The sequence below is a fragment of the Mobula birostris genome, chromosome 3 (assembly GCF_030028105.1).
Source record: "Mobula birostris isolate sMobBir1 chromosome 3, sMobBir1.hap1, whole genome shotgun sequence".
Lineage (NCBI taxonomy): Eukaryota > Metazoa > Chordata > Chondrichthyes > Myliobatiformes > Myliobatidae > Mobula > Mobula birostris.
In genome coordinates, this window is record NC_092372.1 from 232674574 (window position 1) to 232688894 (window position 14321).

The 14321-nt window shown below is 44.8% G+C and overlaps 1 protein-coding gene across 18 annotated transcripts in view; it reads left to right on the forward strand.

The window, feature by feature from the left end:
• The window catches only part of LOC140195654 (plectin-like), a 435007-nt gene that overhangs the window by 344092 nt on the left and 76594 nt on the right, over window positions 1-14321 (forward strand). For all 18 annotated transcript variants that reach the window (XM_072254355.1, XM_072254356.1, XM_072254359.1 and 15 more), the window contains 2 exons: window positions 9776-10132; window positions 11178-11261. In XM_072254355.1, coding sequence (XP_072110456.1) covers window positions 9776-10132; window positions 11178-11261 — 441 coding nt within the window. The remainder of the gene's footprint in view (window positions 1-9775; window positions 10133-11177; window positions 11262-14321) is intronic.

The following is a 14321-nucleotide window of genomic DNA, read 5'->3' on the forward strand; positions in this document are numbered from 1 at the left end:
AACTCAGCAGGTCGGGCAGCATCTGTGGAAACGATCAGTCGACGTTTCGGGCCGGAACCCTTCGTTAGGACTGAAGAGGGAGGGAACAGAGTCCTTATAAAGAAGGTGGGGGGAGGGTGGGAAGGAGAAGGCTGGTAGGTTCCAGGTGAAAAACCAGTAAGGGGAAAGATAAAGGGGTGGGGGAGGGGATAGGCAGGAAAGGTGAAGAAGGAATAGGAGAAAGCACAATGGGAGGCGGAACCATGAGGGAGGAGATTGGCAGCTGGGTGAGGGGGCAGAGTGAAACAGGGATAGAGGAAAGGAGGGGGGGGAATTACCAGAAGTTGGAGAATTCTATGTTCATACCAAGGGGTTGGAGACTACCTAGACGGTATATGAAATATACCTGAAATATAAGCATGGACTTGGCCTCCATCGCAGTTTGTGGCAGAGCATACCACAGATTAACTACTCTGGCTAAAAAAATTCCTCCTTGCCTCTGTTCTAAAGGGTCACACTAAATTTTGAGGCTGTGCCCTCTAGTTCTGGATACCCCCACCACAGGAAACGACCTCTCCACATCCACCCTATCTAGTCCTTTCAACATTCGGTTGGTTTCAATGAGATCCCCACTTATTCTTCTAAATCCCAGTGAGTACAGGCTCAAAGCTGCCAAATGCTGCTCATATGTTAACCCCTTCGTTCCTGGAATCATCCTTGTGAACCTCTTTACTCTCTACAATGACAACACAGCCTTTCTGACATATGGGGCCCAAAACTGTTGACAATACTCCAGGTACAGACTGACTACTGTGTTGTAAAACCCTTGCTTTTAAATTCTATTCCCCTTGAAATAAATGCCAACATTGCATTAGCCGCCTTTACCACAGACTCAATCTGTAAATTAACCTTCTGGGAGTCTTGCACGAGAACTCCCAAGTCCCTCTGCCCCTCTAATGTTTGAACCTTCTCCCCATTTAGATAATAGTCCACACTATTGTTCCTTTTACCAAAATGCATTATCATATATTTCCCAACTTTGTATTCCATTAGTAGGAAAATTAATGGGAAGTTTGAAAAAACTTTTGGTACCCTCTTTAATATTATTGGCTAGCTTATTTTCGCATTCCTTCTTTACCTGAATGACTACTTTAGTTGCCTCCTGTTGGTTTTTAGAAACTTCCCAATCCTCTAACTTCCCTTTAATTTTTGCTCTATTGTAGGCCCTCTCTTTGGCTTTCATGTTGGCTTTGACTTCTCTTGTTAGCCGTGACTGTGTCATCTTGACTTTAGAATACTTCCTCTTCCTTGGGATGTATATATCCTGTGCTTTCTGAATTGCTTCCAGAAATTTCAGCCATTGCTGCTGTGTTGTTATCCCTGCCAGTGTTCTTCTCCAATCAATTTTGGACAGCTCATCTCTCATGCCTCTGTCATTCCCTTTGTCAGTGGCTCTATTCCTTCCACTAAAATGCAAAAGCATACTCATTCTTCATTATAATCCAATCTGTCATTACTTTGCCCATTCTCCTAATCTATCTAAGCCCTTCTATAGCCTCTCTGCTTGCTCAAAACTACCTGTCGCCCCAGAGCCATGATTTCACACTATTTAGTCCCAAAACCAACTGCTACAGAACACTTCTAGTCACCGGCAGCAAGCAGAAAAGGCTCCCTTTATTCTCACTCTTTGCTTCCTGCCAATCAGCCACTGTTTGATCCATGCTAGGATCGTTCCTGTAATACCATGGGCTTGTAGTTTGTTAAACAGCCTCATGTGGCATCTTGTCAAAGGCCTTCTGAAATTCCAAGTACATAACATCAACCAATTCTCCTTTATCTAACCTGCTTGTTACATCTTCAAAGAATTCCAACTGCTTTCTCAGCCAAGATTTTCAATTCTGGCTACGGACTATTTTATAATGTGCCTCTAAGTACCCTGAGACCTCATTCTTAATAATCGACTGTAACATCTTCCCAACCACGGAAGTCAGACTAACTGGCCTATAGTTTCCGTTCTTCTGCTTCTCTCCTTTCTTGAAGACTGCAGTAACATTTGCAATTTTCCTGTCTTCTGGAACCATACCAGAATCTAGTGATTCTTGAAAGATCATTACTAATACCTCCAAAATCTCTTCAGACACCTCTTTCAGAATCCTGGGGTGTACACCATCTGGTCCAGGTGTCTTATCTATCTTCAGACCTTTCAGTTTCCCAAGAACCTTCTCTCTAGTAATAGTATCTTCACAGACTTCATGACCCTTAACCTGGAACTTCCACAATGCTGCTAGTATCTTCCACAGTGAAGACTGATGCAAAATACTTATTCAGTTCATCCGCCATTTTCATGTCCCCAACACTACCTCTCCAGCATTGATTTCCAGTGATCTGATATCCACTCTCACCTGGTCTATCTGAAGAAATATTATTTGCTAGCTTTTTTTTGTATTCCAGCTTTACCTTAATGACTTTTTTTATTTGCCTTCAGTTGGTTTTTAAAAGCTTCTCAATCTTCTAACTTCCCACTAACATTTGCTCCACTATATGCCGTCTCTTCGGCTTTTATGTTGGCTTTGACTTCTCTTGTTGTTAGCCACGGTTGTGTCGTCTTTCCTTTAGAGTGCTTCTTCCTCTTTGGGTTGTATATATCCCATGCCTTACAAATTGCATCCAGAAATTCCAGCCAGGTTGCTCTGCTGTCATCCCTGCTTGTGTTCTTTTCCAGTCAATTCTGACCAAATCCTCTCTCATGTCTCTGTAATTGCCTTCACTCCACTGTAATACTGATACATCTGACTTCAGCTTTTCCTTCTCAAATTTCAGGGTGAATTCGATCATATTATGATCACCTACCCTTAAGGGCTCCTTTACCTTAACCTCCCTAATCAATTCTGGTTTATTGCCCAACACCTAATTCAGAATAGTTGATCCCCTAGAACACAAGAAACCCCTAGAACATGAGAAACATCAAAAACCTACAGCACAATACAGGCCCTTCGGCCCACAATGCTGTGTCGAACATGTACATACTTTAGAAATTACTGAGGGTTACCCATAGCCCTCTATTTCTCTAAGCTCCATGTACCTATTGAGGAGTCTCTGAAAAGACCCTATTGCATCCGCCTCCACCGCAGTCGCAGGCAGCCCATTCCATGCACGCGCCACTCTCTGCTAGGGGTAAAAAACTTACCTGACATCCCCTCTGTACCTACTTCCAAACTGTGCCACTCATGTTAGCCATTTCAGCCCTGGGAAAAAGCCTCTGACTATCCACACAATCAATGCCTCTAATCATCTTATACACCTCTATCAGGTCACCTCTGGTCCTCCGTTGCTCCAAGGAGAAAAGGCCAAGTTCACTCAACCTATTCTCATAAGGCATGCGCCCCAATCCAGGCAACATCTTTGTAAATCTCGTCTGCACCCTTTCTATAGTTTCCACATCCTTCCTCTAGTGACGTGACCAGAACTGAACACAGTACTCCCAGTGGGGTCTGACCAGGGTACTATACAGCTGTATAGCTCTCGGCTCTTGAACTCAATCCTATGGTTGATGAAGGCCAATGCATCATATGCCTTCTTAACCACAGAGTCAACACGTGCAACAGCTTTGAGTGTCCTATGGAGTTGGACGCCAGGATCCCTCTGATCCTCCACACTGCCAAGAGTCTTACCATTAATACTGTATTCTTCCATCATATTTGACCTACTAAAGTGAACCACTTCACACTTATCTGGGTTGAACTCCATCTGCCACTTCTCAGCCCAGTTTTGCATCCTATCAATGTCTCACTGTAACCTCTGACAGCCCTCCACACTACCTACAATACCTCCAATCTTTGTGTCATTAACAAATTTACTAACCCATCCCTCCACTTCCTCATTCAGATCATTTATAAAAATCACGGAGAGAAGTGATCCCAAAACAGATCCCTGAGGCACACCACTGGTCACCAACCTCCAAACAGAACATGACCCGTCTACAACCACTCTTCGCCTTTTGTGGGCAAGCCAGTTCTGGATCCACAAAGCAATGTCGCCTTGGATCCCATGCCTCCATACTTTCTCAATAAGCCTTGCATGGGGTACCTTATCAAATGCCTTGTTGAAATCCATATACACTACATCTACTGCTCTACCTTCATCAATGTGTTCAGTCACATCCTCAAAAAATTCAATCAAGCTAGGAAGGTACGACCTGCCTTTGACAAAGCTTTGCTGACTGTTCCTAATCATATTATGCCTGTCCGAATGTTCATAAATCCTGCCTCTCAGGATCTTTTCCATCAACTTACCAACCACTGAAGTAAGACTCACTGGTCTATAATTTCTTGGGCTATTTCTACTCCCTTTCTTGAATAAGGAAACAACGTCTACAACCCTCCAGTGCTCCGGAACCTCTCCCATCCCCATTGATGATGTTAAGATCACCGCCAGAAACTCAGCAATCTCCTTCCTCGCCTCCCACAGTGGCCTGGGTTATATCTCATCTGGTCCCGGAGACTTATCCAACTTGATGCTTTCTAAAAGCTGCTGCACATTTCTTTCTTAATGTCTATATGCTCAAGCTTTTCAGTCCACTGCAAATCATCCCTGTGATCGCCAAGTTCCTTTTCCGTAGTGAGTAGAGAAGCAAAGTACTCATTAAGTACCTCCGCTATTTCCTCCGGTTCCATACACACTTTTCCACTGTCACACTTGATTGGTCCTATTCTCTCACTTCTTGTCCATCCTTTTGCTCTTCACATACTTGTAGGATGCCTTAGGGTTTTCCTTAATCCTGTCACCAAGGTCTTCTCATGGCCCCTTCTGGCTCTCGTAATTTCATTCTTAAGCTCCTTCATGCAAGCCTTAAAATTTTCCAGATCTCTATCATTACCTAGTTTTTTGAACCTTTCGTAAGCTTTTCTTTTCTTCTTGACTAGTTTTCAACAACCTTTGTACGCCATGGTTCCTGTACGCTACCATCCTTTCCCTGTCTCATTTGAATGTACCTATGCAGAACACCATGCAAATACCCCCTGAACATTTGCCACATTTCTGCTGTACAATTCCCTGAGAACATCTGTTCCCAATTTATGCTTCCAAGTTCCTGCCTGATAGCTTCTTATTTTCCCTTACTCCAATTAAACACTTTCCTAACTTGTCTGTTCCTGTCCTTCTCCAATGCTATGGTAAAGGAGATAGAATTGTGATCACTATCTCCTCTTGTAGGCTTATCTACATATTGTGCCAGGAAACCTTCCTGAACACATCTAACAAAGTACAGCCCATCTAAACCCCTTGCTCTAGGGAGATGCCAATCATTATTGGTGAAATTAAACTCTTCTACCACAACAACCCTGTTATTATTGCACCTTTTCAAAATCTGTCTCCCTATCTGCTCCTCAATGTTCCTGTTACTATTGGGTGGTCTATAAAAACACCCAGTAGAGTTATTGACCCCTTGCTGTTCCTAATTTCCACCCACAGAGCCTCACTAGACAATCCCCCCATGACTTCCTCCTTTTCTGCCGCCGTGACACTATCTCTGATCAGCAGTGCCATACCCCCACCTCTTTTGCTTCCCTCCCTGTCCATTCTGAAACATCTAAGTAGCCATTGTTGCCCCTGAGCCATCCAAGACTCCGTAATGGCCACTGCATCATAGCTCCAAGTGCTGATCCACACTCTAAGCTCATCTGCTTTGTTCATGATACTCAGTTGGCTCAATCATGAACTGCTCTAAACAGCCATTTCATGTGCATTCTAGAATTTGCCCCTCTTGACCTGATTTCCCCAATCTACCTGCATATTGAAATCCATCATGACAAATGTGCATTTCTGTTTTGGCATGCATTTTCTATCTCCTGTTTAATTTGTCGACCACATCCTTAATACTGTTTGTGGGTCTGTATACAAATCCTATCAGGGTCTTTTTACCCTTGCAGTTTCTTAGCTCTATCCACAATGACTCAACACCTTCCAACCCTATGTCACCTCTTTATAAAGACTTAATTTCGTATTTTAGCAGCAGAACAATGCCTTCCTGACTGTCCTTTTGATACATTAAGCTCCCAGCTATAATCTTTCAGCCATGATTCAGTGATGCCTGCAACATCATAATTGCCAATCTGCAACTGTGCTGCAAGTTTATTACCTTATTCCATATACTGCTCACAATCAGATACAATACCTTCAGTCTTGTATTCATCCTTTCCTGTTTTGTCTGTGTTTTACATCAGCAAATGTTTTTTTAGATACAGTATATAAAGAATGAAAGGGAATAGATATCAGGACACTGGAAAATGACACCTGAGGAGTATTAATTGTAATGGGGGACAAGCAAATGGCGGAAGAACAGAATAAGTATCTTGCATCTTTCTTCTCTGTGGTACATACTAGTAGTATAGGAACATAAGAAATAGGAGCAGGAGTAGGTCATGTGGCCCATCGAGCCTAGTCTGCTTCACCAGTAAATAAGATTATGGCTGATCTGACCATGGACTCATCTCCACCTACCTTTCTTTCCCCTCCATAATCCTTAATTCCCCTACTATGCAAAAATCTATCCAACCTTGTCTTAAATATATTTATTGGGGTAGCCTCCACTGCTTCATTGGGCAGAGAATTCGACAGATTCACCACTGTTGGGGAAAAGCAGTTCCTCCTCATCTCCGTCCTGAATTTACTCCCCTGAATCTTGAGTATGGCGGAAGTTTGAGAGTGTCTGATTCCCTCAAGGTTAGTTTGCAGGTTAAGCTGCTGGTAAGGAAGTTAAGTGCAAAGTTAGCATTCATTTTGAGAGGGTTAGATTATAAAATCAAGGATGTGATGCTGAGGCTTTATAAGGCCCTGGTGAGGCCTCACTTATGGTATTGTGAACAGTTTTGGGCCCCTCATCTAAGAAAGGCTGTGCTGACATTGGAGAGGATCCAGAAGAGGTTTACAAAGGTGATTCTATGAATGAAAGGCTTATCATATGAGGAGCTTTTGTACTCGCGATTTAGAAAAATGAGGACCATAAAATGAGCAGAATTATGCCATTTGGCCCATTGAGTCTGCCATTTCATCATGCTGATCCAATTTTCTTTTCAGCCCCAGTCTTCTGCCTTCTCCCGGTGTCCCTTCAGGCCATGACCAATCAAGAATCTATCAACATCTGCGTTAAATATACATAAAGACTTGGCCTCCATAGCTGCCAGTGGCAAAGAATTCTCAGATTCACCACTCTCTGGCTAAGGAAATTCCTCCTCATCTCTGTTCTAAAAAGGCACCCCTCTATTATGAGGCTGTGTCATCCAGTCTGAGACTCTCCCACCATAGAAAACATTCTCTACATATCCACTCCATTAAAATCTTTCATCATTCGATAGGTTTCAATGAGGTCACCCCTCATTCTTCTGAATTCTAGTGAATACACGCCCAGAGCCATCAAATGCTTTTTATATGATAGGCCATTCAATCCTGGCATCATTTTTGTAAACCTCCTTTGAACCCTCTCCAGTTTCAGTACAATGTTTCTAAGATAAGGGGCTCAAACCTGCTCGCAATACTCCAAGTGAGGTCTCACCGGTGCTTTATGAGGTCTCAACATTACATCCTTGCTTTTATATTCTAGTCCTCTTCAAATGAATGTTAACATCACATTTGCCTTCCTCACCACAGACTCAACCTGCAAATTAACCTTCGGGGAATCCTACACAAGGACTCCCAAGTCCCTTTGACTATCTATAAAGTGTCAACCCTTTCACTTCTTCTACCAAAGTACATAACCATACAGTTTCCAACACTGTATTCCATCTGCTATTTCTTTGCCCATTCTCCTAATCTGTCTCGGTCATGTAGCCTCTCTACTTCCTCAAAACAACCTGCCATAAGTCATAGGAGAAGAATTAGGTCATTCAGCCCATTGAGTTTTCTGTGCTGTTCCATCATGGCTGATCCTGGATTCCACTCAACCCCATACACCTGCCTTCTTGCCATATCCTTTGATGTCCTGAATCACCAGGAAATGATCAACTTCCCCCTTAAGTATACCCATGAACTTTTATCTCCACCGCAGTCTGTGGCTGAGCATTCCGCAGGTTTAGTACTCTCTGGCAAAAAAAAAAAATTCCTCTTTTCTAAAGTAGTGCCCTCTAGTTCTGGATGCCCCCACCATAGGAAACATCCTCTCCACATCCACCCTATTTAGTTCTTTCAACATTTGGTGGGTTTCATCGTTTGAGGCATTGATGACATTACTTGGAGTCATAGAGCAGTTCAGCATAGATACAGGCCCGTCAGCTCACAATTCCATGCTGACCACAGCCAATGGTCCCTACTTCCTGCATCTACCCAAGTGCTGCTTATTATACACCCCTCATTCACTTCCTCCGGCAGTTCATTTCATTTACTCACCTCTCTCTTCATGAAGTTACCCCTCAGGTACCTTTTAAATCTTTACAACTTAAATCTATGTCCCTAGTTTTGGACTCCTGTAGCCTGGGGAATAGATGTTGCCATCCATCTTGTCTGTTGTTTTGTAAGGTGAATAAAGGCCTAGCCTGCCCAACCCCTCTCAGTACGACACCAACTCCTATACTCAGTGCCCTGACCGATGGAGACCCGTGTGCTAAATACCTTTTCTGCCATCGTGTCCACCTGAGACACTGCTTTCGTTGAACTATGCATTTGCATTCTTACGTTCCTCTGTTCCATTGCATAGGATTGTGGGGTGGACTGGAAGGGGAGGATGTATGGGACTGAATAGGAAGGGAGGTGTTTAGGATAGGAAGAGGATGGTGAGGGATTGAACAGGAAGGGAGGTGTTTACGATAGGAAGAGGATGGTGAGGGTGTTACAGAACTAAGAAGAAGGGTGGAGCTGTGTAGGACTGGATAGGGAGAGGCTGTGTGGGATTGGGAAGGAAGGGAGCTGTGTAGAACTGGATGAGATGGGGAAGGGGTGTAGGACTGAATGAGAAGGGGGAGTGTGGGATTGGGAAGGAAGGGAGCAGTGTAGAACTGGATATGGGGAAGGGGTGTAGGACTGGATGGGGAGAGGGTGTGTGGGATTGGGAAGGAAGGGAGCAGTGTAGAACTGGATATGGGGAAGGGGTGTAGGACTGAATGGGGAGAGGGTGTGTGGGATTGGGAAGGAAGGGAGCAGTGTAGAACTGGATATGGGGAAGGGGTGTAGGACTGGATGGGGAGGTGGAGTGTGGGATTGGGAAGGGAGGGAGCAGTGTAGAACTGGATATGGGGAAGGGGTGTAGGACTGAATGGGGAGAGGGTGTGTGGGATTGGGAAGGAAGGGAGCAGTGTAGAACTGGATATGGGGAAGGGGTGTAGGACTGGATGGGGAGGTGGAGTGTGGGATTGGGAAGGGAGGGAGCAGTGTAGAACTGGATATGGGGAAGGGGTGTAGGACTGGATGGGGAGGTGGAGTGTGGGATTGGGAAGGGAGGGAGCAGTGTAGAACTGGATATGGGGAAGGGGTGTAGGACTGGATGGGGAGAGGGAATGTGGGATTGGGAAGGGAGGGAGTAGTGTAGAACTGGATATGGGGAAAGGGTGTAGGACTGAATGGGAAGGGAGAGTGTGAGATTGGAAAGGGAAGTGGGGTGGACGACTGGAAGATAAGACTAAGGGGAGAGGGTGATGAGACTAAGGGGAAGGGGGCCTGTGTGGGACTTGATGAGGATGGGGTAGGGGCTTCAACTGGATGGGAAGGGGCTCTCTGTGTGTGGGATTGGAAGTGACAGTGAAGGGCCCAGACTCTGGTTCCAGTGCCAAGCTCAGAGCTGCTTACCCATTGGGAATTTCATCCTGTTTAGGGAATGCGGACTGAGGTGGAAGGTCACCAGCCGCTCTTCAATAACCTGGAAGGTGAGCTGGGGAAAGCGAAGGCAGTGAGCGAGCAGATGATGCGCAGCCACAGTGAGCGAGATGTGGACCTTGATCGATACCGCGAATGTATACAGCAGCTCCTGGAGCACTGGAATGGGATCCAGACTCAGATCGACAGCCGCTCACGGGAGCTGGAGCAGCTCGGACGCCAGCTAACCTACTACCGCCAGGCTCACGACTGGCTGATCGACTGGATCCAGAGCGCCAAGGCACGTCAGGAGAAAATCCAGGCTGTACCCATTCGAGACAGCAGTGGCCTGAAGCAGCAGCTGCAGCAGGAGGAGGTAATGTGTGGGTGAGGAGTGACCACGGGCATTTGTGGGGGTGAGGGGTGGGTGTTAACCATGGTAACTAAGAGGGACCACTCCTCAATCATGAGTAGTGACCACTGGAGGGGTGGTGAGTGACCCTCATTACTGGATTCACCAGGACAATGACACTAGGGAAGGGGATTTGTTATGGGCACTGGAGGTCGATGGATACAGGCCACTTGTTGGACTGTAATTTGGGAGGTGGACTTGGGGGGTGCCTGTCGGTTCAGAAGAATACTCAACACTGGGATCAGTGCCACTGTTCTGTGTCGCTGGCATTGGTTGCTTTGTGTCTTTGAGCTCTGGTAAGATGGGGCCACTTGGATGCAGCATCCACTTCTGGGTGCAATCAAAGGTGTATTTGTTCATCCTATACATTTTATTTTACCATCACAAGGCACTTCTGGATATTAAGAACATCAAATACTGCAAAAGTATCCCATCAGCGAGTTGCTCGATAGCGATGGTTGGACTTATTATGCACCGTAGTTGTGTTGTGACCTGGTCTAGTTAAGTGCTGTTGTACTGAGGTAGTGTGTCAAGTCAGGTTCACTGGTTCAATGGGGAATCCAACGGCAGGAGAGCTGCGTTACCAGGGTTGTGGCGAGGGCTAGGAGCATGCCATATGTTGGAGGTACCAAGGCTGTGTGGGCAAGGCCTCTCTGGGGCACGCTGACATTCGTACCAGTTTGCTGACTGGCATCTCCGGTTGGTGCAACTCTCCAGAATTTGTTTGGTGCTGCCCTCTAGTGTTCACCCAGAGGAAGAACAACCTGGATCAGGACAACTTCCATAAATCTACAGACATGCCACTTAGGCAATTGGGCTATATTAATTATTTCTGTGTGACTATATTTTTCTAAAATCAGAACCATATATGCTGTTTGTGCTATGTGTTTTGGTAATGTATTTTGAATCTTGGTCCCAGTGGAATGCTGTTTTGTATTGTTATATTCATAATGGTTGAATGATAATTCAGCTTGAACTTGAACTAATCCGGGTGTTTTGGGTTTATTAGAAAATTCTGCAGGAGGTGGAGAAAAACCGAGGGAAGGTGGAAGAGTGCGAGAAATTTGCCAAGCAGTACATTGATGCCATCAAGGTAAGCACTGATATCCAGGCCAGCAAGCAGAGTGGCTGCATCACCCATCCCTCACTGAGCCACACTGACTGACAGAGCAACACACACACACACACACACACACACACACACACACACACACACACACACGCTCTCTCTCACACACACACACACACAAAAAAACCCACAACAAAAAAACCCACAAAAATAAAACACACACACACGCTCTCAAACACACACACAAAAAACACGCATACACACATACACACACACACACACACACACACACACACACACACACACACACCTGACACACCGATTCAATTCTTCCAGTCATCTCCACACTCCTGCCTTCTCCCCATACCCTTTGATGCTCTGGCTGATCAAGAACCTATCTATGTCTGCCTTAAGACACCGATGACTTGGCCTCCACAGCCGCTCATGGCAACAAGTTCTGCAGATTTACCACCCTCCAACTAAAGTAATTTCTCCACACCTTAGTTCTAAATGGATATCCTTTAATCCTGAAGTCATGCCATCTTGTCCAGACTCCCCAACCATGGGAGATAATTTTGCCATATCTAATCTGTTCAGGCCTTTTAACATTCCCCATAGGACACCTTCCAATAACTTTATCACAACTGACGTCAGTCTCACTCGCCTATAATTTCCTGGTTTAAGTTTAGAGCCTTTCTTAAGCAGTGGAAAAACATTGGCTATTCTCTAATCCTCTGGTACCTCTCCTGTCACTAAGGATGATTTAAACATCTCTTTTAGGGGCCCGGCAATTTTTGCCTCCCTTTTGGTCTGAGGGAACACTTTGTCAGGTCCTGGAGATTTATCCACTCTGATTTGTTTCAGGATAGTAAACACTTCCTCCTCTGTAATCTCTATTGGTCCATGAAGTTGATGCCACTTTGCCTCACTTCAATAGGCTCTGTGTCCGTCTCCTGAGTAAATACAGATGCAAAAAAACATTTAACATCTCTGGTTGACTCTGTGGTTAAGAAGGCATACATCAATCGTGGGATTGAGTTTAGGAGCGGAGAGGTAATGTTACAGCTATATAGGACCCTGGTCAGACCCCACTTGGAATACTGTGCTCAGTTCTGGTCACCTCACTACAGGAAGGATGTGGAAACCATAGAAAGGGTGCAGTGGAGATTTACAAGGATGTTGCCTGGATTGGGGAGCATGCCTTATGAGAATAGGTTGAGTGAACTTGGCCCTTTCTCCTTGGAGCGACAGAGGATGAGAGGTGTATAAGATGATGAGAAGCATTGATCGTGTGGATAGTCAGAGGCTTTTTCCGAGGGCTGAAATTGCTAGCACAAGAGGGCAATTTTTAAGGTGCTTGGAAGAAGGTACAGAGGAGATGTCAGGGGTAAGTTTTTTTACGCAGAGAGTGGTGAGGGCGTGGAATGAGCTGCCGGCGACGGCGGTAGAGGCAGATACGATAGGGTCTTTTAAGAGACTGTTGGATAGGTACATGGAGCTTAGAAAAATAGAGGGCTATGGGTAATTTGTCAGGTAAGGACTTGGTCGGCACAGCTTTGTCGAAGGCCTGTATTGTGTTGTACGTTTTCTATGTTTCTATCTTCCCCCATCTGTTTTGGCTCCACACCTGGATTACCATTCTAATCTTCCAGAGGACCAATTTTGTCCCTTGAAATCCTTTTGCTCTTAACATATCTGTAGAATCCCTTGACATTCTCCTTCACCTTGACTGCTAGACCAACTTCATGCCTTCTTTTAGCCTTGCTAATTTTTTTCTTGTGTGTTTTCTTGCATTTTTTGTACTCCATAAGCACAGCCTGTACCTGCTATGCACGCTGCTTTTCCCTTATCCAGGCCTCAATATCTCTTGAAAACCAAGGTTCTGTACACGTTATCTTTGTCTTTTATTCTGACAGGCACATAGAAGCTTTGTACTCTCTAAATTTCGCTTTTAAAAGTCTCCCACTTACCAATTTCACATATGCCAGAAAACAGCCTGTACCAATCCACACTTGCCAGATCATTTATGAATCAACATCTTCATAAGACGTTGAATCCTTGTGGGTTGAGTTAAGAAACTGCAAGGGTAAAAGGACCCTGAATGCAGTTATGTACAGGCCTCAACAGTAGCTGGGATGTGGACCACAGATTACAACAGGAAATAGAAAAGGCATGTAAAAAGGGCAATGTTATGATTGGTTGATTGGGAAATGAAGGTTGGTGATGGATCTCAAGAAAGTGAGTTTGTTGAATGCCTACAAGATGGCTTTTTAGAGCAGTTTGTCGTTGAGCCTACTAGGGGATCATTTATACTGGTTTGGGTGTTATAACCATACATAACCATATAACAATTACAGCATGGAAACAGGCCATCTCGGCCCTTCTAGTCCGTGCCAAACTCTTACTCTCACCTAGTCCCACTGACCTGCACTCAGCCCATAACCCTCCATTCCTTTCCTGCCCATATAACTTTAAATGACAACATCAAACTTACCTCAACCACTTCTGCTGGAAGCTCGTTCCACACAGCTACCGCTCTCTGAGTAAAGAAGTTCCCCCTCATGTTACCCCTAAACTTTTGCCCTTTAACTCTCAACTCATGTCCTCATGTTTGAATCTCCCCCACTGTCAATGGAAAAAGCCTATCCACGTCAACTCTATCTATCCCCCTCATAATTTTAAATACCTCTACTAAGTCCCCCCTCAACCTTCTACACTCCAAGGAATGAAGACCTAACTTGTTTAACCTTTCTCTGTAATTTAGGAGATGAAACCCAGGCAACATTTTAGTAAATCTCCTCTGTACTCTCTCAATTTTATTGACATCTTTCCTACAATCGGTGACTAGAACTGTACCCAATACTCCAAATTTGGCCTCACCGATGCCTTATACAATTTCAACATTACATCCCAACTCCTATACTCAATGCTCTGATTTATATAGGCCAGCAAACCAAAAGCTTTCTTCACCACTCTATCCACATGAGGTTCCACCTTCAGGGAACTATGCAGCATTATTCCTAGATCCCTCTGTTCTACTGCATTCTTCAATGCCCTACCATTTACCATGTATGTTCTGTTTGG